Source organism: Loa loa (genome assembly GCF_000183805.2).
Source record: "Loa loa unplaced genomic scaffold supercont3.222, whole genome shotgun sequence".
In the NCBI taxonomy this organism is placed as follows: Eukaryota; Metazoa; Nematoda; class Chromadorea; order Rhabditida; family Onchocercidae; genus Loa; species Loa loa.
In genome coordinates, this window is record NW_018108402.1 from 83,037 (window position 1) to 106,755 (window position 23,719).

Genomic DNA, 23,719 nt, shown 5'->3' on the forward strand with positions numbered 1-23,719 from the left:
TTATTATTATTATTATTATTATTATTATTATTATTATTATTATTATTATTATTATTATTATTATTATTAGTTATTATTATTATTATTATTATTATTATTATTATTATTATTATTATTATTATTATTATTATTATTATTATTATTATTATTATTATTATTATTATCGTTATTATTATTATTAATTATTATGAATTGTTTGTTTGCAATTTTTTGAAAATGAGGAAAGGATGAGTGTTTGATCATATCTGTTTGAGAAATTTGAATAAAATCGCTTTCTATTGCAGAAATACGGACGATCGTTACGGCAAAGATCTAAATTTAGTCTAGGACATCAAGGGTCCGTGGTGACGGAAGAGTTGCATCATCAAATGGTAGAGATGCGAGATGGATGCCCGAAAGCTGAGGATATTCTTCATGTGTTACGTGATCGTGTGGCTCTGTTACCTGGTACAAGAGATAGAAATGGTAGGGCCGTGATTATTTTCCCAGCTCGAGAAAATACTACGCCGATCAATTCCGATCATATCCGGAATATACTTATTTATCTTCATGCTGTTACGGCGTTAGTTTCTACAAAACATTTTTGAAAAATGAAATTTCAGAAATTTTGAAGGGTAGAAATAAGTTGATTTCAAAAACTGAACCTTTTTTAGTGATTGACAGTTAGTGTATAATTTGCAGAACCTGTTATTAGGATTCTGATTACTAAATATCCGTGCAGTGCATTTCTGTGCATATCAGATACTATGATACCTTATTAACTTCCTGTAAAAGATCAAGCAGACATCAAACACTTGCCCTATTTCACCTAGGGTTGGTGGGGAAGTGAAAAGGGGGGTGGTAAGTGGTAAGGGGTGGTAAGTGGTAAGGGTAAGTGGGTAAGTGGTAAGTGTAAAGTGCATTGAATAAAATTTTTATGACGCAAGAGAAAATGAGTAAACTGCTACATGGATATTAGTTAGATGAATTATTTGTAGAAAGGAGGTCATATACCAAACTATAAAACAATTACTAATTTAAATACCTCGAATGGTCGCTTGAGCTTTTCAGAGACGATTATAAGGATCGTGGATTTACGATCATCATCGATATGCGGAAAGGTACAACATGGAATAATGTTAAACCTATTCTCAAATGTATACAGGTAAATAGGGATGCTTTATTTCAAGAGGATATTTAGTAATGATTAATTTCTTATGACGAAAGTCCTCCTTGTCTTTTTTTGGAAATAGGGAAATTCCAACGAAACTTCAAAAATCTAGAGTTGGAATGTAACTGAAACAATTTGTAATATTCTTCACAATTTGAAATTTGTCATTAGTGGAACTCCTCAAAATCACGGCTATATGTATGTATTGAAAGTTTTTTATTTTTATTATCACAATAAACGCAATGAAGATTAGGTGTCTGAGATGAATGAATTTGATCTACTAATTATAGGAGCATTTTCCTGCAGAAGTGCATACTGTTTTGATAATTAAACCGGACAAGTTCTGGGAAAAGCATAAAACATCGGTGTCAAGTGGAAAATATAAATTTGATATTCAAATGATTTCGGTCGAAGGACTTACGCGATATGTCGATTCATCGCAGTTAACACGTGATTTAGGTGGTTCACTGCTTTATGATCACGACGAATGGCTTGAAACAAGATTGGTAAAATAGTTTCGACTTATTGTATTTTTCAGTTATAGTATATATACCATGCCATGGTGTGATATATATTATATATATATATATATATATATACATATATATCGTCGTGTATGATATCACGGTATTATTTTTTAATGCAGGCGAAAATTTCATTTTATTAAGCATAAAAATCTACTTAATTGGGACGAACGCAAATTTATTTTCTATAGCACGGATTTATCGTAACTATTTCTTTACAATGAAGAAGATAATTGTTATCAAACTAGGAATTGGAAAGGTTGATATGGCAAACGATTGATGTTATGCATAATTTCGAAAATTATCGTGAAGAAATGAAAAATGGTGAAATGCCAATTGATGTTGCTACAGCCGAACGTGCCACAGCAGCACACGTTGTGCTGAAGAAGAAAATCTTAGGTGCACCAATCGAGCGAATTCAACATGACGTTGAACAAGTAAGTGCATGAAAATTTGACTTACTGCGAATGGTTTCGAGTCAGATTAGTGACTTTTGGGCTTTACGGGAGAATTTTGCGTTTTCATTTGTTAGTTTTTTCTCACTTTTTTTTTAGGTGCAACAAAGGATATCAGGTTTTATGGGCGAAACACCCGATGATAGTTATAATTCATCAAATGGACTACTAACAACTAATCCAGACCTTGCTGCTGCCCTTCCTCATCTTGCATCTCTTGTTAATTCGCTTCGTACCTCAAAGTTTGTTTAATTTTTTAAATAATTTGAAATTGATCCGAATGAAACATTTCTTTTTCGTTTTCATTCTTTAATACTTATTTTTAACGTTGAATTTTTCAGAGATGAAATTTTCGTGCAGTGGGAAACACGTAGACAGAAGCTGGATCATTGCTATCAACTAAAACTTTTTGAACAAGATGCAGATAAAGTGAACGTTTTTATAATTGCTTTTCGGCAAAAAAGTTGCTGCCCTATCATCTATTATCTTTTCTCAATCTTCTTTGTGTCCCAAATTTGTTTAATTTTCTGAAATATTTTTTTTTCTCTCTCATATCTGTGAGAAAGTAATTCATACATTTAGATGTTCGACTGGATTCGCAGTCATTATACTTTATCAATGCAACGACTTCTTGAAATTGGTGATTCTGAGCAGTCAACTTCGATGTTGCTTGCAGAGCATCTTGATTTCATCGCAGCGGCCAATGTAAGATTTTTTCTGAAACCCATTCTAGTTTTTTTAAGCGAAGCGAAGAAAATCTTGCGAATAGTTTCGTTTTTTCTTACCCGAGGTATTTCGAAGCTTTTATCCATGTTCTAACATTGATAACATAAAATATGACACCAAATAATTGATGAATTGTGCAGAATACTGAAGTTAATGTATCACACGTGATGACAGTTGCCAAGCGTCTTCGTGAAATTGGAAACTATGGAAAAGTACAAATTGAAAATGTAGCAATGCATTTGGATGACGAGTGGCGACGTTTCAAACAGATCAATGAACAGCGTTCTCGCCTTCTTGATTTGACGCTTTCTTTTCATCATAAAAGTCACATTGTAAGTTTTTTGTTCCAGGATTTAACATAGTATGGTTATTATATCCTGTTATCGGAGGGGTAATGTTGACAAAAACTTTTTGGTTACACTTAAATTTGTGAACCTAGGGAGTTTCTGGCATAGTCGGATAGGGGTTTTTTGGTTTTCAAAAACTTGGTTTTTTTAAATTATTTTATTTATTGCTTTGTTCATATTACAGTATTTGTCAAACACGCCATCATGGTTGCATAGTATTACACTGGATAATGGTAGGCGGATGGGTCAATATTCTGGTGATGAACTGGAGGCAGCAATCGCAGAACACGAACGTTTTGGCGAAATGTTCTTGCAAACATATGCTGAAGTAAAATTGACAAGATTTTTGATGCAGTTAAAGGAAGAGTTATCAAATAGGTACTCGTGAAATCGCAATCGTCTGTGATTTCATTAAAGAATTATATAATTTGTAATTTTTTAAGCAGTGTTTAGTTAAATATGCTTTAATTGCAATCCTTTTTGCTTATAGCCAGATGAAAGGTTTGCTTTTTTGTCCCTAACTGCAAATAATTACATTTGTTTGGTCTCTAGCGGTTAGAACTTATGCGGTAGATAAGTTTAGAAGAGAAACAATCACTACGGAAAAGTGGGATCTTTACAACATTAAATTAATATAAATTTGTTAATGTGATGAAAAAAATTAATATAAATTTGTTAATATGATGAAAAAAAAATTTACGCAACGAGTGGGGCATCATTTTAAAAGCTAAATCAGTAGATCTAAATAATTAGTATGGATAAATTTTAGATATACTAAGTAATTGTGTTTAAGTGGCTTTTTAAATGATCTTTGTGATGGATGAATAATTATTGTAGGCTGTTGGTGATGGCCGGTCTTTAACACAGATCCTGAAAACGTTAGCAAATGATGCAGTTGGCCAGAATAATGCTTATAAGCATGTTGTTGATTTGATTCAACAAATAACTCGAGCACATAAAGAATTATATTCTCAATGGCAAGCCAAAAAGCTGCGTTTACATTCCAGGCTTGCGCTGATTGCTTTCGAAACAGATACTCATAGAGTTGGTTTCTTTTTTTTACAAATATTTTTGAAGACAATCTGGAATCTCCATTTCTTGGATATGATCAAACATCTCAAACCATCGGTCTCACCAACAAGTGAGCAACTGGCTTAATTTAAAATTGTCTCGACAGGTTGATATCTAGTCATGTTCACCTTGTAATTTGGCGACGCGTTGGAGTGTTCCGTGATGGAGGACGAGGGGGAAGTATAGAGTCTTGCCGTTCTGTTAATGTTTTCTTTACTTGCTGATTTGATTCAGCTACTTCGGAAATTTAGCAGTTCTCCGAATCTTTTAAATTAATGAAAGCATTAATTTTTTTGTGTATATACTAGTGCTTTGTTAATTAATGACCACGGAAATTGATTTTTTTTACCCGGAGTAATCGTAGAAGTAAAGACGTCTGATACTGAATATACCGTGTTTCCCCGAAAATAGGACAGGGTCTTATGTTATTCTCTCCCAAAACAAAAAATGTGCTGGGGCTTATTTTCAGGATGTCTTATTATCGATGAAACACGGTAAGTCTGGAGGCTCGGCACGGCCAGCTGACACTTCTCGTGGCTGAGTGGCAACGAGGTTGGGAAATGGCCAGTACGGGGTGAGAGTGGGCTTGAGGTCTCTTCAGGACTTGGCGCAGGTGTAGGAAACGTCGACACTGGTGTTCCCTGCGGCAAGATCGAACTGGGTGTTTTTTTCAGGAAAGGGCTCATATCAACCCTTTCCTTGAAAAGTCACCAAGCCCTATGTTCAAGGGATGATTTATTTTCGGGGAAACACGGTATGAGTACTATGTGGAAAGGAACTGTAACGTATATGAACTATAATGCTTTTTTTTTGCTTCAGGTTCTTCAGTGGTTGGAAGAACACGGTGATGCATACCTGAATAAAAACACTGCTATTGGTAATAATTTATCGCAGGCAAAAATGCTACAAAGGAATCATAGTCATTTCCGGTCGGTAGCCTCTAATACCTACTCAAATGCGGAAAAATTATTTACTGCATCTAATACTATCATTGAATCCGGTAAGTTCTTATTCATGATGTGACTTTGTCTTCTATTCTTTTGTACGATTTACAAAGCTCTAATAATTTCAACCTTTAAAACTATCAGACCACTCGATTTAACTTATCTTTTTATAATGTCGAAACTGCATCATTTCGGTTACGGCCATGAGTCAGTCTCCATAAAGAGACTACTGTCGCGAGTTAAATTATTTCATTTACTTATCTGTACCAGTCTTCCGGATAATATTCCATACATCTGTTCATTACTAACAGCAAAATTAGAAATCTCTTCTCGGTATGCTCACGATCTTTTAGAATATGCGTTTCAACCGTATTTTTAACTTGTCATTGCTACAAATGACATGGATAGTAGAACAGTTTTAATACTTTTTGAGCTATTTTCTTCGCAGATGATTTCCATAAATTAAATCTCAATGACTGTAAATGTTATGAATAAAAGTGTACGTAATTTTAGGAGAGTGCGACGTACAGCAAATGACTGTTGTGGTGGAAGAGTTGAGGAGGCGGATTGAAGCTTTCTCCGTTAGAGTTAGATTTCTTTTTCTTTTTTTTTCGTTTTAATCGTCCTTAGAGATCCATACCTTTGACATTGCTAATGGAACGAAATTACTTTTAGGTCGAAGCACGACGAGATCTACTGAATAAATCGGTTCTGTTCCACACACATTACAGTGAAATTATGGAGTGGTATGGACGAATGGAGGTGAAAAGTAGCCAGTATGACATTATTTCGACAAATGTTCAGGAAGGGGAACGACGTAAAGAAGAGTGGATGATTGAAAGTGATGCTACGGCGCAGGTTTGGTCTTCCACCATACTAAATTAAATTTTTTTCGATGGAAGTTGAAATTTTAAAGTTCTTGGATTAAAAGTGAATATAACTCTGTTCCACCTGAGGACTCGTAAGACTTCAATTTTTGCTCAGTTTCATTTCTCTCTTTTAACGGTATCTAGCATCCTCTTCCTAATTCTGTGTAACAGATGCTTTACCAGTTACTCTGCATCGGCAGGTTTTAGTGGATGTCTGATATAGTTATTTCTCCTTACACAATATATAAATTTTATCACCTATAAATCAGTCTTTTCAGGTTTAATTATTTTAAGAAATATCTATTCCAGAAAACTTCCGTGATTTTTGAAATATTCAATTTTTCCTTTATTTGCTTATTTCCATCTCAATTTAGGCATATGCAACTACAATGGGTGAAGGAAATCAGCTGATTAGGGCATTGGAGCAGCAAGCTAAGATGATGAACATCGATAATCGTGAAACAGCTGCTGTCATCGAGCGTTTAATCAATGATATTGGTGAGTGGTTTGTTTATGACTTAAGTTTACCGTTAGTCCTTCATTATAACGAATTGTTTAGTTAAACTGAACTTCATTTATATTAAAAGTTTCTAAATTGCAGAACAACGACATGCAAAATTAGCTGATCGCTGGCCACATCAAAGAAGATCTCTTCAGCTTGGTGTAAAATTTGCAGTTTTTATTAAGGATTGCAAGCAGATTATTCAGCAGCTTAAGGTATAAACAAATTTATGTTAACCGAGGTTTGGTGACCTGGAGCAGTTCTTAGCAGTTCTGTATCCGATGTTTTTGTCGTCATTATTTCCACTTTATTATCCTTACACACACTTCGCAATCGTCTCAATCTAAACTTTTTAAAAAATTGGATATGTTTCAACTTATTTTGTGCTGAAATAACTAGATTCTTCTGACTTTCACGCAAACCTAAAACTGTTTTAGATCAATATGGAGGTAAAAAACTGTCAAGCTTTAACATGAGAAATTTGTTAGGCATGCAATCATTTCGGTATCATTCATCCTCTTATTATTTGCAGAATTGGCGAGAGGATATGGTGGCTTTGGTGAAATCTAATAATTTCGCTGAGCGTGCAGAACATATTTTGCCATATCAAGATGATAATACTACCCAAGTCAAAAATGCCGTCACTGGAGTAAAAAATAATGCTGCCGAGCTGCTACAGGTGAACATTTGCAATGATAAAATATTATCCAGCTAAAATTAAACTGCAGTAGTTGCAAATTAGCATTTATACAAAGAAAATAAGTTGGTTATATATTTCAGTTCATTTCTCTTGGCACTTATAGGATCTGGGATTTTTAAATCTTGACACTTGTAGAATCTGGGACTTCGGCGTGTTTTTACGCTGAAGTTTAATCGTTTTTTTTTCCTTCTGTTTTAATTCATTATTACTTCGACATATGTCAATTTTTTGATATCACGATAACTTATAACTTTACGCGATGATATTTTGGTAATAAGCTTATAATAACTTCGAACAAAAGCCTTTGAGGTTTACGTTATCCATGCTGTACTGCTGGTACTGATATTTATAGGGATGAGAAAAATTATCATGACTATTTAATGGAACTTTAACATTTGAACCTTCAAATCTGAAGCCCAATATCACATTTCCTCAGAGATTTCCATGGAAATTTTTTCAATTCTATTCATCAATTTAAAACCGTCAATAAGTGGTACTACGAAAATCTCATTTCTTTATTATTAGTACACCATTCCAAATTAATGCCTTACATTATCTTTCTTCATTGCTGATAGTTTTTTTACGCCATGGGACCGTCCATTCTGTGCAAGTTTTCGATAACTTCCTATATCTTTGCTAGATTCTTGTGTATTTATCAGATTCATTAACTATTGTCAGAGACAAATACAAAAAAAAAATACCAGTAGTCAGTAACAAAGATAAAAGAAGTTGCTTCATTATCTGAGATGGAGCAAGCGGGATACTCATCGCTTGCATACAACAGTACTACTTGTTGGTTATACTAGTCTTTTCGACATCACTTTTTCTTGATCTCCTCATTCCGATGTTGCTTAATCATGACTATCTGCTTATGTATTTCCACGACTATTTAAATACGTATTATCATTTATCTGCCTGGGCATCTATTTCCATGATAGGCAAGGATCTGTGATATATACGTGATCCGCGAGTGTTGTATCCTTTTATTTCATCTTCGCAGGTAATTCTGATGATGACTTAGTCATTCTGTACACTCCAAACTTTTCAATTTGTAAATTTCTCTTAATCTTACTTATTTTTGCTATAAAATGTTGCATAGGAAGGGACAATGGACAGTCACTTTAATCCATTGGTCATTCGCTTATGAAGTCCGATTGTTATATATACTTGATGTGAATAGCCAGCCACGAATAATCCTTTTCCAGTCCCTTAAGCGTTTCGGCACTAATTTGATTGTTAACCCTCTTACATCATTGTACTTTAGTATTTCATACCACTGGAGATTTTCCTTTTTTTGTTAAAAAAACTTATGAAAAATGAACATATGTCGGGTTTTTTCAAATATTCGGAATCCTGATCCTTTTTTTTCTTAGGAAGTGTAAGAGAGAGAGAGGATGCAGAGTTGAGGATATGAAAAGGCTGTCTCAGAATTAGTGATTCTTATCTATCATCAATGTTTTCATGCTTAAATTAACCAAAGGAGTAGCAATAAAAATGGTGATTAGGATTGCTTAGACGTACTGATCGGGACTTCTATAAATTAACTGTTTCTAAAAGCATGGATTTATTTCAATAAATTTTATTTAAAGGCGCTTCGAGACAATGAATCTACACTTGTTAATACGGAAGGTATCCTAGCCACTGATGTAATCATTACTAGTTTACAACAACTGACCGATTGTCAGCGTGAAGTAATGCAGGTTAGTTATTTATCAATAAGATACTTTGTCACTGACACTAAAGATATGTTATTGTCACCATCATAGGAAATGATGTCAGATTGATTCTTTCCTAGATATGGTATTTTTTGGTGAAGGTTAAATGTAGCTCATGAAATTTTGGAGATATTTTTGTTAAATTTAAAATATTCCTATTAGGTCAGATGTAGCAGTTCGTTTTTTATTATTGGTGTTTTGTTTTGTTTTGATTTAACAAAACTTTTCTGGAGTGAAGAATATCGATCCACTAATTAAACTGATGTAATTTTTTCAAATCTATAAGCATAACAGTGCTTCAAATCATCTACTTCACAATTTTCAGGTGAATCACATATCTCATTGACCGTTATCATATATCTAACAATGGAAAGAAAAATTTTTACAAAAGTATTAAGATATGCTTTCGCCGATTTCAGTTTTAATTTTCCTCAGGTAGCACAGGAAACGCACCATCGAATTGAACAGTGCATGCAGTTCAATCGTGCACGCGCAATGGCAGCAGTTGCAATACAAAAAATGCAATACGAAGAAACAAAATTACTTCATATGAATACAATCCCAACTTCTTTGGAAGAAGCTCTAGCTGCGCAAGCTGCTCACAAACAGTTCCAGCACGCTGTTGAGGTAAATTATTTGGTGAAACTAAAACCGATTTCTTAATTTTTTTGCAAGATATTGATGATCGTTATTTTCAAACCAGAGATCCTTTTATTTTGTCTTCGTTCCGGTTTGGATTACCCATATTTACCATTCTACATCAGTACATCATATATTAGCCTATTGACTAACCAGTTCAGCACTTTAGAAGAGCTGGAATTTTCATTTTTTTTTATCATTCTTTCTGTTGGGCGTTGGCTGATTTTATTATGGGTTTCTATATTGGATGTTAAAATTATATTGCAACGGTTTAGTTAATTTAAATCGAAATATGACAGTTGACTTAAACTTATATTTCATAATTTCGAACTCATTAAGCGATAATCACTTTGTTTGCACAATGTTTTATCGATAGTGCTGGTAAAATTTCAAATATAATATTACGTACTTTTTTTCAAATTCAAATTTTGAATTGTAGATAATAATATGCGCCAATCATTCATAAGAGATGATAAGTTGGGATCCGCCCTTCTGCACTTTCTGTTTAGGAGAAATTTATGCTATTTTCAGTTTTTGCTGACAGATAAGCATTTCCCGTTACTATTTCAGGATTCAGCCTTTTCTTCAGAATTCAATATATTGCTTAATGCAGAATTTGCATGTGAAATTTGATGTTGTGAAAAAAAAAACAAGCAAATATTTAAAGCATGGATTCCGGGAAATAGGTTAAAAGGGTGATTTAGGTGATCCGGGAAATAGGTTAAAAGGGGGTGATTATGTTTAATAAGATTTCTTTTTCAGATTTTTTTCTAAGTCTCAAATTTACTTTATTTTTTAGAGTATTAGTCGTACAACAAGTGCCTTTTTAAATAAAACCGATCAACTGATTAGCAGCGGTGGTGTTGATGTCCGCTCAGTAGATGATTTGAATGAAGAAGTATTAAATCGTTGGAGACGACTAGTTGGTGTTACGGAAGAAAGGAATAAATTAATTAAGGCTGGTGTTGTGTGCTACAAAACACTACATCAGGGAGTAAGTTTTTTCCCGACTCTTTATTTCTTCTTAGTGTATTTAAGATTTCTTTTAATTTATATATGAAGAGTGATGAATTTTCTGTTGATATTAATAGATATAACATATTTCGCTGGAACAAATGATAAGAAAAAGTGAAATCTATTAGGTAAGATACATAGGTCTAAGATACATATGTCTTTTCCGCTATTATTATCGTGCTAAGTAAAAGGTATGTGTGCAAGGAGGGAAAGGCCGTTCTCTTAAAACAAGATTATATCTGTACATGGTGGAAGTAATGGTTTAATATCATAGCTAGTTAACAGAAGAAAATGGAATCGAACATCGCTGTGCTCTATCGATGATTGAATTCTAGTGAAAGCAATAGAATCACAGTGGAAATTCAAATATCCCTGGCAGATATCATAGAAATTTCTGTGAATATTATTTGACCTTGCATAGACCATAAGTCGATATAACTCTATGTACTTCAGTGGTGCAGTTTAAGTGTTTGATAAAATTAATTTCAATAGATGGGACTTTTCGAACGCAGATGGTTCAATTTTACTTATGCCAACAACACTTTACCTACTTCAGTTAGGATTTTCACACATTTGTTGTTGAACAGCGAATAGATCATAGAAGTAGGAGCCTGAAATATTTTAAATAATGCTCTTCGTAATAAATATATATTAAGACTCCACATAGAGATTAATTGCTTTCTACAAGGCAATCCTTTAAATCTTTATAGGTCATGCCAATTTTGGACCAGCTCGAGAAAGAATACAGTATGAGTTCGAAAGACTGGTGCCAAATTAGAAACGGAGAAGATGCCAAGGACCGAGCGCATCATATGTCAAGCTTATTATCGAAACATATGGAATATAAAGAGAGGTTTTTGAAGGTTTGTTCATATTTTGTTTTGATTCAGTTGACTTAATCTAACGTCATGCACTTGATGATAACAATTCCTCCTTTTGTTCTTACCAAAGTTGCACATAATTAGGTCAAAAAATAATTAAAAAGTGCTGAAATTGAAGGGTTGTTCGTATGGACAGAAAACGTCAGAAATGTTCCTGAAATATATTCGACGTTGTGAAGCATCAGCAGAACATATACGATTGCACGAAACGCGTCTCCTAGCTCTTAAAGAAAATCTGCGTAAGCGACAAATGAAAATTCTCGATTTGTGGATGCGGAAAAAACAGCAGCTTGATCGTTGTCATGAAGCATGTCTCCTTGAAGCCACTGCAGCTGAGGTCATAGTTTTGATATTGTCAAGCATTGTGATTTTTGGACAGTTTTTATAAATATTAAGTCTTTCTTTTTTTATGAATACCATAGTAGCAGTTAATTTTTTGCAGAACAATGAGTGGATAGCGGTTGAAGGCGAAGCGTTCCTAAAGCAGTGTTTGGAAAGGCGATTGAACCTGGCGGATCGAGAAAGCCTAGAAGCATACATGGATGAATACATGACTTTCAAAGCTGAAGCAAAGGTTCTCAATTTTTCATTCATATCAAGCAAAAATTAAGAGTTTATGTACGGCTATTATTCATTTCTCCATTTTCCCACTCGTTTTTGCATTTATGTTATGCATCGCTTCGTTTGTTTATTATTTTGCTAATTTATTTACTAAACACATGGTTACATATAATGCAATAAATACCTTATCTATTCCCCATAATACATGAATTAACCTATTAACGTTAAATGAACAGAGCTGGAAGGAATGAAGGTAGGGCTCTAGAATTTAAAGTGATATCATTTGATCTCGAAACTCATGATTGATAGAATTGGATAATAACGATCCATCTGGTAGTTCACGCCTTCATTTTTTTTCCTTCAGCAAAAAAGGTTGAAAGTTCGAATGATGCTTGAACTAGCTGAAAAATTCCTGTCCACGCTAGATCATCACTGTAATGCTATTGAACGAAAAATGTTTGATGTACGATCAAGCTATGAACATTTTTCCATGCGTCTTGCCGATTATGAAAATTTACTTTCTGGAGCACTCGGACGAAAACTGGATGTAAATAAAGCGGTTCGTTATTCGAAATATGTATACATCCACTTAATTTTATCCTTTCTCCATGAATTTTCAGTATTTTTTATGATTAAAAAGTAAAATATATCAAAAGAATCATATCAACGAAATGTTGTTTGCAGAAAGATGAATTTTCTTTGGATAGGAAAAGTGACTCGAATATTGAAGCAAAAATTGAGGTAGAACAATTGGCTAATGAAGAAAAACGTAAGATGAGGCGAGTTATCAAAAGTTTTGTTTGGTTGCAGAACAGCAGCTGCATATCATTTGTTAACATTTATGTGTTTGCTTTTGTAATACTAACCTAAAATTCCTTTTCAAGTTTTATATATATTTGATATGGATTTTGGAATTTTGCATATATGTGTATCGCATATATTTCGAATATATGTATATATTCGATATGAGTTTTGGAATTTCGCATAGTGATTCTTCGAATTATCGTTTTTAATATTTTATCATTTTAGAGAACCGATGATGGAATTAATCAAATCCGAAAAAGATTATATCGAAGATTTGCATAAATGTATCAAGTATTACTTGAGCGCATATCGTGCAGTAAACGATACATTGCCCATAGCAATTCGAGATAAAGAAAAAGAAATCTTCAGCAATATTGAACAACTTTATAAATTCCATAATGAGTAAGTTGTGTTCCCAGCATTTCAGTGAATAAAATAACTTTTTCCAGTTTAGAAGGCAAAATAATCGTCAGCTTGTACTCATACTGTTGGCGTGATAAATTGCTTCATCCCCTAACCAAAGTGAAAAAAAGTTACTCATACTGCTTACTTTCAATTTAAAATTGCGTCTGGGCGTAGGGAAACTTACACCGTACTTGGCCCATTGAATAAAAAGTAATTTATCTATCTCTGGATAGATAAATCATACTGTATTTATAGATTAAAGAAACAAATTATTAGTCAGTGAACCTATTATTGATTACATGAAGTAATGCTTCATCCCACCTTATGTAATCTCTCATCAAACGGTTGTTTTATGCAACGAATTATAGAAGGAAAGCATGCTTAAATAAATTTGTGAAATTTAAAATTGATCGGAGAATATTACGTTTGTAGTTATTTTTCATTTTAGCTTTTCAGGTTTTTCAATGCCTATATTTTTAGAGTCTTTCTACCAGAATTGACCAAACACGAAAATGATCCAGAAGATGTGGGCTATTGTTTCATATTTTCCGTTGAAATGCTGAATACTTTATATACGGAATACTGTGTTAACAAAGAACAAAATAATTATGTTATTGCATTGCCGGAAGCCGTGCAATTCTTTTCGGTTGGTGTGATTGTATGAGTATTGTTTCTTCGTTTCCTTTTTTTTCGTTTTCTTTTAATGTGTCAATAGTAAGAATTTCAGTGGAATCCCACTGTTCACCGTTGTTGCAGGTTTTGTAAAAATGATTGGATGAATCATTTATTAATGGGAAAAGAATAAAAGAATAATTATATCCCGAACGGGTTTAGCAAAATGATTACTAGCTGTAGGCATGCTTTATTTGAATAAATCAGATGCATCTGCTATTTATCAACATTTTAATATGTAGAAACGGATGTATCTTTCCTCATTATTTAGGATAGAGAATTAGCTAGTCATAGTGATATAGGAAATTGAGATTTATTCGTTATCTCAAAACAACTTTTTTTTACTAAAAATTTTCGATTTTACTTTTTTATTAAAAACTTGAAATTATTTCTCGAACTTTCATCTTGTTTTCTCCCAGGAAATTCGTGAAAAAAGTGGTTTGGAACACAGCCAGGATTTGTCCTCTTTGGTAATTAAGCCTGTACAACGAATTACACGATATCGTTTAATGCTCGAACAACTGTTGAAAAATTGTAAAAATAATGTTGATGAAATCAGGGTATGTTTGCTTTCCTTTTGAATATTTAGTTTTTGAACAGCGAAGAGATCTAGACCAAAATATACTTTTCAAAAGCTACAGAGCAAGCTTTTTAATAGTTTAGTCGATGATTCAAAAAAGATGAATGAGTATTCCTATTGTTTAACCTCGTCATTTCGGATGAAGGATGAAATCATAGTAGATTAGATAGTTAAATGTTGAAGTTATGAACTATATTTCTTACCAGACATTACGTATATAAATATTGCAAGAGGCCTATGTTTAATTTAGTTGCAATAATTTGCATTGTTAAATAAGCTTGCAATGGGCTTTTATAAGAGATATCAGATGTTGTTTTCTCCAATATTTTGAATGAAATGCATATCTTTATAAATATTGCAGGAGGCCTATGACGTAGTTGTTAGCGTGCCACGACGAGCCAATGATCTTATGCATCTCGGCAATTTCGAAAATTACAAGGTGAAATTTTGCTTTTTGTTCAAAAACTATTCTGCATAAATCGTTTGGCAATTGTTAGCCGTATGTCGTGATAGCTTGCTACTAATGAGGTTGAATCGAAGTATAAGGACATTATTAAAATTCATTTAGTTACGAGAATGTCATTATTTACGAGGGCCATTATTGTTTCTGTTCGTTCAGTTATTACCTCGAACAATATCTACATCAGGACGCAGTAGACATAACTTTTATAACGTTTTCCGTCTAGACAAGTTCCTTTTACTCACTCTTAACAAAGAAATATTTCCAGAAACTTGGTGTTCTTGGTGATTTTGTGATGCAAGAATCATTTCTGGTCTGGGACCCGAAAGCGTATTTCAAGAAAGGTCGAGAAAGGCAGGTCTTCTTGTTTGAGCTGTGCGTTGTGTTCGCGAAGAAAACAGAATTATCAAGCCGAGCAATCAAATATACCTACAAAACTCATCTGATGGCAAGCGCTTTCATATTTGTGAAGCAAACAAATCAGATAATTTCATATTGAAATTATGGAAAAGGGAAGTGAAATGAGATAAAAGAGGGTGTTCGGTTGGTTGAGGAAGACGTTGTAATTTTGTGCCACGTTATTTTCATTCCTTTTGCGGTGTCACACTGTTTAATATTAGCGCTTAGCACCTGCTGGTAATATCGACGAGCATTAAAAATTTTTGAATAATGCGCTTTTTTTTCAAAAAAAAAAGAACCCTGATTTATGGAATATGATCCATAAAATGTGTTCTGGAAATACTTGGTCAAATTATTTTTACTATTTTATAAAAATGTTTTTATGATTTCAGTTAGCTGAGATTAATGTTTGTGAGCATGTGGAAGGTGATGCGAGCAAATTTGCATTGCGTCAAGGAAATGAACCAAATACAGAAATGCGTACGGAGCTGAAAGCAGCCAGCGAACAATGCAAGGTGCATTGGGTGAAGAAGATTCGAGAGTTGATGCAGGGATTGATGACTGCTAATTTCGGTATTGACATCATAGTCATCTGACGGAATCTTTTCAAAAACTTCAGATAATCTGCTTTTTTCCTAGAATTGGTCGGAATCAAAAAGTTTTCATCTTTAGTCACTAAAATCTTTCAGATATGAGACAAATACCTGCTCGAAATTCAGGTGCCACTACCACGACATCAGTGTCAGACCGAACGTCGAAAGACAGTGATAGTTTGCCCACAAGCAACGAGGATAGGAATTCGTTGCGTAGTTGTACTTCATCAAGCAGTAATCACAATTTAGAGGTTTGATTCTTCAATAGTTTGTGTTTATACATTTTTCGTTTTTTGAAATTTAACGCGCATTATTGCTGAGCAATGATTTCCCAGGTTTGTTACATACGTAATATGACATTAACCGTGAGTAACAGATTGTTAGTGAAAAAATAAAATTGCAGGTTGGTACAGTTTTATCCAACATGTTGGTATGCATTTTGTATATTTCTGTATATTTCTCTTAAGGTTATTATTGATTGCAGATTGATATGTTGGTATCCTGTCAGAGTTTAATATTGGTAGTGCTCCTTGAATTAGGTATTAGGAATGATTTCCGATTCTTCAAATAATTTTTTAATTCTTATACATGAGCGATTGTAAATTTCTTTCGTATTTTATCGAATTATTTATTCAATTCATTAGAGGAATTTTTCCTTTGGTGATAGAACAAAAAAAGAAAATTCTTTATTCAATAAATAATCCAATGCGTCATGAGTCAATTTTGTTTTTGTTTTTTTTTCCCCCAAGTATTCCACTGTTAGCTATTACCACTGCCTCTTTTCTTGTTTTCCTTTTTTAATTTTTCTGCATTAGAACTGATATTAACGATCAATAACATTAAAAAATAAATACATTATTAAAGATTTTTGAGGATATTCCATAATCCAGCATGCATCCAAAGAAAAAAGAACATGAAATGGAAGATGCATGTAATAAATATAGGGATCAGAGTTTTCGTGACTGAAAGCACAATTGTAATTTGCAAAGAGTTGAAGTGGGTAACGAAAACGATTAGGTGCTATAGAGTGATATTCGAGAACTTGAGATTTCAGAAGTGGTTTTTAGAAATATTTTTTGCCTGTTCATAGTTTACAACCTATATAATATCATTATGGTTGATGACTACATAATTAGGTAAGACATTTGTTTAATTAGTTTCTTCAACACTGAAACGAAGAAAAAAGGAAAAAGAGAAGTAAATAAACGCTATTTGTACATTAGCTCTATGACCTATATTGTATAAAATTGTTCACTGTTTTAATCGTGAAAGTGATGTACTTTTATAATTAGTATGGGATAGAGGATGAAAATATAGACGATATAAGATATAGGAGAAGTAAAATAATGGATTTTTAGAATGAAGTATTATAGTAAGCGCTATGATTGGTTATCTTAGAGCAGCTGTTTATGTGTGAGAAATGAGGAATGGAAAAGTCCATTAGGATGTGAATGTATGTTTGCCGTATTTTCGGAACTGAAGGATAGATATCAGTGGGTGAGAAGAACGTATAACGTTTATCGGTTATTTACTACTTCACTACTTGAGAAGTGGTAATGAAAGAAAAAGACAGAAAACGAAAGAGAAGAAAGTTCAAATTAATAAATGAATGAACGGATGAATGAAACCAAGGTATCCGAGGGAGGGAAATTTGAACCGGTTAAAAATTAGGGTAGTTGGAGGAGGCTGCTTTTGTTCATTTTTTTTTCTTTTTTCTATTTCTCTGTTCTTTACTAATGCTTATATGTTTTAGCTTTTTCTGGTAAAACAAAAGATTCATTGCTCTAAAATTCTTTTTTTTCCCTACCCTTACTTTTATTCTTTGTGGATATCCATTTAAAAGTTACTAAAGCCGCATTGCTTGTCATTTATCAATAATGTAAAAAAGTAGAAAATAGTGACTATTTGATAGTGCTTTTTTCACATGAAATATTATATTAAAGTAAGCGTGGAATTTGAAAAGGAAAGGAAGGATTGTTGATAAGAGGGAAATAAACTCCATTTTCTTTAAACTTTTTATTTTTGTCGATCTCGTTAATGTTATACTTTGTTTTTCAATTATATATAATCTTTCATCCATTCATTCATTTCATTTATTTATTTAAGCCATTCATTTATTCGTTTTGAAAGATGATATATGAATTGGTAAACGATGAGGAAATGATGATAGCAATAGTGTGCTGTATACCGATATCTTAATTTATCCATTTCCATTCTTTTTATTCCCCCTTGTTATTTGCATTATATATAAAGCATGCTGAATATCTAGACATCTGTGTATGCTTAAAAGAAGAGCTCTAATGAAAATTGATGTTGGGAAAAAGTGCGGTATTTGCTAGAAGGCATTCGACAGTTGATAATATGCAGAATGAAGGTATTAACATAAGCAAAAAGGGAAGAGTGGAAGGAAAGTTGATATTGATGAGAGTTAAAAATATAGTGTTGTTTTCTTTCCGGCATTTGTTTTTGGGAGAAAAAAAGATTGGACGGAAGGGATGAGCAACATTTAAGGAGGAAGAAGAGAAGATGAGATCATATTGAGCTCTATATCAACATTTCCATAAAGGCTCATTTGGTTAAAACCCAGTTTGATAAAGTGAAGCTTAGCAATGAGCAGTAGCATGGTCAGAGTTGTGCTTATACGGGGTATGATAGTTGGATTAAGCATCCATAGAGACTTTTTGGTGGTGAATTGTTTGAAGCTCTTCTTTTGAGCAGTGGATGTCTGGTTATTTATCTGACATCTTATAGCCAGTTAGAATTTTAAAGTTTTTTCCAAAAAGTCCAACTGTTTTTGCACAAATTTTTTGTTTTGCATTTTGAAATTTCTTTTCTACATATTAATGGCAACATAAAAATTTGTAGCTTCATCGAGGCTTTATTATATCAGTTTATTTGGTTGTTATTGGCGGCATGATGAAGCAGAAATTATGAGAGGAATGAAAATAAAGAATGGGAATGAAATTGAGACTAATGTTGATTATTGCTTCAGTCTGACTGCATTAAAATTTATCCTTACTTTTATTACTGATTGCTGATATAAAGGTTTGTTATTCATACTAATAACGCCTGGTATTATTGGTATTATCATTTAATCAACGGTCTTCACAAACTTGATTTGATGTCACTTTCGCAAGATAATTTACTATCTGATAAGCAACGTTCCTCACTAAGGCATATCAGGATACGAAAATTACCAACACCATTACAACTATTCTCCTCCTTGTTGCAACATTTTTGCCATAAACGAACTTCAAATCATGATCGTAATAACAACTCACCGGTTTGTTTATTGATTTATTGTGGTTTGCTTTAAAGTACCAAATTTTGCGATGTAATAAATAAGCTAATTTTTGCAAACTTCGGAAATTTCACTTTGCTTGTACGAATACACGCAAAATTTGATGTTTTTTTTTAATTTTATTTTTATTTTGGAAGTGGCGTTAATATATTAGCATGGAAATTATTGATTTTTTAAACAAATATATTGAAAGAAATATTACTGATAATAGCAGTGAACTACAAATATTTACATGCCTCAATGGAAATTTCTTATTGAAGTTTTACTTAAAAGGCATTATGACATTTTTTTCGAATTTTTTACATGATATTTTTCTAATCCATTATCCATGATTTACAGCAGAATCATTACATGAAAAATAATATGATCTCTCCATGAAAAAAAACACGATAAGTATCGTTATTTTCAAGCTTGTAGGAGGAGTTAAGATCTGGGAAAATTCTTGAAAATGAAACACTCAAGTGGATAAGATTTTGACAATTACTATTCTATTTTAGAGTTTCTTTTTTTCTTTTTTTCTATGGTATTAAAAAGGAAAAAGTAAATGAAGTGTGTTTTCTGAGGAATTTTTTCCTTTGGAAAAGTGAAGGAAAGGAAGAAGAGAATTAATTTTGCATTTTTCTTCAAATTCCCGTTCTTTTTTTAACGTCCTGTTGTTGTTAGGCTTTGTGTTGCAAATTTAAACATAACGGTAAAACTTTCATAGCGAAGTTGTCACAAACATGGCATATTGTAAAGAGTTTAGTTATAGCAAGCTTAGTTCTTTTTTTTCGAATAATTGCTTGCTGTCACTTCTATATAAATGCACTTTTTTCTTTTTATAGCAAAATACGATTTGCACAAATCCGCGTAGGGTGTTACTGATTGCTTTTAATTTCAATTTTAAATACTTTGAAGTAGAATATTTATTATTAGCGTTGATTAAAGATGTGAATGCACTTTATATTTAATTGCAGATTTTATTTTATTTGTTAAATTTTATCTTTAATAATTCTCAGATTTATATAGTAGAAAGAAAACGATTGGGTATGATGATACACTTTTTTTCCATTAAAAGATCTGAGATAGAGAAAAAAATTATAAGTTCTAAGATTTGTGATAGAAACAAAAAATAAAAAGTAAGTCTAGCAGTAACGCTGTCATCTATTTGATTATTTGATTGTGAGTTAGGAATGATGACATCATATTATGTCATTCTTATGGATAATGCATTTTAACTATTTATTATGCTACTATTTAAAAAATTAATAACGTTACTTTAATGTGTCATTTGGATGGATAATAATGTAAATTATTATATTTCAATATTCCGTAGCATATATTTGGTTCCTTATAGATTGCAATTTTATCTATAATAATGACTGGATGAAATTTTCCATCGAATGACTTTTTTCATTGTAATTTTAGAAGCGATAGATAGGAAAAAAAATGTGGTTAGCTTCAAATCGTAAAGCTATTGTAAAGGGAATTGAAAATTTCATCTAATAGTAATTTTATATCATTTCTAATAAAGGTATCATTTTTCTTAAAATTTTTCGTTAAATAAGGGAAAAAATGACTTTTTTCCGCAAATATGAAGAATTAAGAAAGAAGATAATAGGCAATAATTTGTTGTTATTGTTGTTAAATTAAAAGGAGCATTTTTAGTATAATGATGGAAAGATCTGTAACTGGTATAGTATTATAAAAGATAATTTAATTTGATAATAACGGTTTATATAGATGATTCATTCATAACTAATGGTAGATTGATAATTAAACAACTGTTCGAAAGTTCCATCCGAAAAGCTATGAATAAGGAAAAAAAGAGAAGAAAGTAGGAGAGATGAAGGCAAGTTAAAGTTTTTCTTTTCTTTTCTTTTTTTGCTTTAACAAATCTAGAATGCTACTTATTCTTAATCGTTTTTTTCAGGCACATGATTTGATGAGTGAATTTAATGATAAATTTATCAACTATGATTAAATTCAAATTTGAAAAAAGGATGTTCTAGATTTTGCCGAACATGGGATGTCTATTAAATGAGTGGGATACAGTAGGATGGTTTTTAGGTGTGAAAATAAGGCATATTAAATGTCCATTGCTACAAATATTGGCTTTCTCTTGCTTATATTTTATGCAAATTTCAGTAATGCTTTGAAAATTCGTTTTTTCTTCGTATTTTTTGTTTGATTGATGTCAGAATTACTTAGTTTGGAGATTTTTGTTCCGTAATATTTATTCAGTTCAGCTTGATTATTAAAATTGTGTCGAAATAATTCTAACACTTATTAATTTTACAATTTTGAGGTGGCAAAGAACATTTGCAATTATTATATGAATCTGTAGTCAAATCTTGTGATTTTAGAAGGTTAATAAAATGGATATTACATTTATATTTTGAGTAGTAATATCTATTTCAGTGATATTTGAGTAGTAATATCTATTTTTAGTAGTGATGTTTGTGTAGTAACAGCTTAAATGTTTACTTTTTAATGCAAAATCCTATCCCGTCCAGTACCTCTTTGTTCACTTGCTCTTTATGAATCTTTAATATTTTGTAAGTATGAGTGAATGTTTGTTTAACTTCATAAAGCAAATCTTATTTATATTGTAGTCTTATCCGATCAACATCTTGAGTTCATTCCGAAAATGCGACTAGCAATTTGAGTTAATTAGTAAAAAATTCTGATCATACGTATTTGTTCTTCTGATTAAGCTGACTTTTCAATTTATCAGTATTTCAGGCAAACGAAAAAGGAAGAAAGAGATTAGCCTAGAAGTACGTTTTGGTAATAAACATTTGTGAAATTTTTGGTTAGTTAGTTTTCACTAACTAAAACCAACTGGGAATTTTAGAATTAAACAAAAATTTGAAGGAAAGAAATGAATGAGTGAGGTTAATTAAATAAAATAATCGAAAAGTTTTCATCTCATCATGCAAAATTGCATTATAATTGATATTTCCGAAAAAAAAAATGAAAAAGTGAGTTATGATAAAGTTAGTTAAAATTATCATTTAACCAAATAATTAGATATGTGAAAGTTATTTGGAAATTCATGAAATCGTGTAAGAAATATGAAAATTTTTGAATTATTATATCTAACCAAGTCTTCGCGAATTATGTTAAAATATTAAAAGTTTTAAATTAACATAATTAGACTTTTCTCTTTTTTTTTGAATATTCATTTGTTAGTTGCAAATTTTGCTATCACATCCATTCGTGTTATCGATGATGAATGTATGATATATTCATTTTATATTTTATTATTCAGTTCTTGGGTAATTTTGGGTCATTTACCCTATGCAAAGGTAAAATTGTCTGTGGGACTCTTAGTGATGAATACAAGCCATTTTGAAGTTGTTGATAAAAACATAAAATAAAATTTGTTTAATCCTTAGAAATGATGACGGCTGAACAAGGATTAGAAACGAAGCGCAAAGCACTGCATTTAATGATTGACAGCTGTTGATGATTTATTTCGTAGTTATCAAGGTTTACTTTTGAATTTGATTTATTTTACACTGGGTATTTTGTGTTCTAAACTTTGGTTTAATTAATTACATGCATATTCTTCCATCCATGAAATGATTGAATTTTTTGGAAACAATATTTTTTTACCAAATTTAATTTATCAAATATTTCTAATTTTATCAAAAAATAAAAAATTTGTCAAAAAAAATTTAAAAATTCCATCAAAAATACAAAAATTTCATCAGAAATTTAATTTATCAAAAAAATAACAGTTTGTCGATTCCTCTTCGGATTATTCAATTCTAACGTTACAAAAAATGCATAACTTTCTTGTCCTTACATAGATTGATGTCTATCTATCCAAGATTTTAGTTAGTTTCATTAAATTTATTTGATATAATCTGCAGTTTTTGTTCGCTAAATGAGATAAGCTCTCAGTGATATGAATCGTGTATTAATACATAGATGACAAGAGGACTTTTTGATTAGTTCAATTTCCACTATGATCCAAAATTTAGTTGTCTAGTTTGATGGATATCGAACAGCCCTTTTTGGATTTGATATTAAAAAGCCCTCCTGCTACTATGTTATGAAGTAAATTAAATGTATTAAAAATTATTGCTATGATATCATTTTTATAAAATTTGCTTGAAATATTAGTAGATGATAGCAGTTGAATGAAAAACTATCAAAAGTTTGAAGTTTTTATAAATCAAGTTTCAAATTTTTAAATAATTGAATAACAAATAATAGTAAGGAAAATGTTTATAGTAAATGCAAGTTGTGATAGGAATAGTTGATTGAATAAAATGCGTTAAACCAAATAATTTATGAAATTCTAACAAGATTTCTTAAAAAGCTGAAGATCACCTTATTTAAATGGAAAATTATTGCCAAAAAACACAAATATATATATATATATATATATATATATATATATATATATATATTATT

The 23,719-nt window shown here is 31.8% G+C and overlaps 1 protein-coding gene across 1 annotated transcript in view; it reads left to right on the forward strand.

The window, feature by feature from the left end:
• Positions 1 to 377: 377 nt before the first annotated feature.
• Positions 378 to 23,719, forward strand: part of LOAG_18197 (RhoGEF domain-containing protein) — a gene marked incomplete at both ends in the record, with an annotated part of 27,436 nt that continues 4,094 nt past the window's right edge. The window contains 31 exons of the mRNA XM_020450863.1: positions 378 to 562; positions 1,051 to 1,144; positions 1,441 to 1,656; positions 1,923 to 2,111; positions 2,229 to 2,371; positions 2,471 to 2,558; positions 2,712 to 2,834; positions 2,996 to 3,187; positions 3,387 to 3,530; positions 4,040 to 4,246; positions 5,093 to 5,273; positions 5,731 to 5,804; positions 5,893 to 6,075; positions 6,461 to 6,584; positions 6,688 to 6,803; positions 7,121 to 7,267; positions 8,878 to 8,988; positions 9,439 to 9,630; positions 10,442 to 10,636; positions 11,367 to 11,519; positions 11,656 to 11,874; positions 11,980 to 12,111; positions 12,463 to 12,657; positions 12,783 to 12,877; positions 13,128 to 13,304; positions 13,788 to 13,953; positions 14,399 to 14,539; positions 14,921 to 14,998; positions 15,288 to 15,467; positions 15,811 to 15,991; positions 16,108 to 16,262. Coding sequence (XP_020305414.1) covers positions 378 to 562; positions 1,051 to 1,144; positions 1,441 to 1,656; positions 1,923 to 2,111; positions 2,229 to 2,371; positions 2,471 to 2,558; positions 2,712 to 2,834; positions 2,996 to 3,187; positions 3,387 to 3,530; positions 4,040 to 4,246; positions 5,093 to 5,273; positions 5,731 to 5,804; positions 5,893 to 6,075; positions 6,461 to 6,584; positions 6,688 to 6,803; positions 7,121 to 7,267; positions 8,878 to 8,988; positions 9,439 to 9,630; positions 10,442 to 10,636; positions 11,367 to 11,519; positions 11,656 to 11,874; positions 11,980 to 12,111; positions 12,463 to 12,657; positions 12,783 to 12,877; positions 13,128 to 13,304; positions 13,788 to 13,953; positions 14,399 to 14,539; positions 14,921 to 14,998; positions 15,288 to 15,467; positions 15,811 to 15,991; positions 16,108 to 16,262 — 4,776 coding nt within the window. The remainder of the gene's footprint in view (positions 563 to 1,050; positions 1,145 to 1,440; positions 1,657 to 1,922; positions 2,112 to 2,228; positions 2,372 to 2,470; positions 2,559 to 2,711; positions 2,835 to 2,995; positions 3,188 to 3,386; positions 3,531 to 4,039; positions 4,247 to 5,092; positions 5,274 to 5,730; positions 5,805 to 5,892; positions 6,076 to 6,460; positions 6,585 to 6,687; positions 6,804 to 7,120; positions 7,268 to 8,877; positions 8,989 to 9,438; positions 9,631 to 10,441; positions 10,637 to 11,366; positions 11,520 to 11,655; positions 11,875 to 11,979; positions 12,112 to 12,462; positions 12,658 to 12,782; positions 12,878 to 13,127; positions 13,305 to 13,787; positions 13,954 to 14,398; positions 14,540 to 14,920; positions 14,999 to 15,287; positions 15,468 to 15,810; positions 15,992 to 16,107; positions 16,263 to 23,719) is intronic.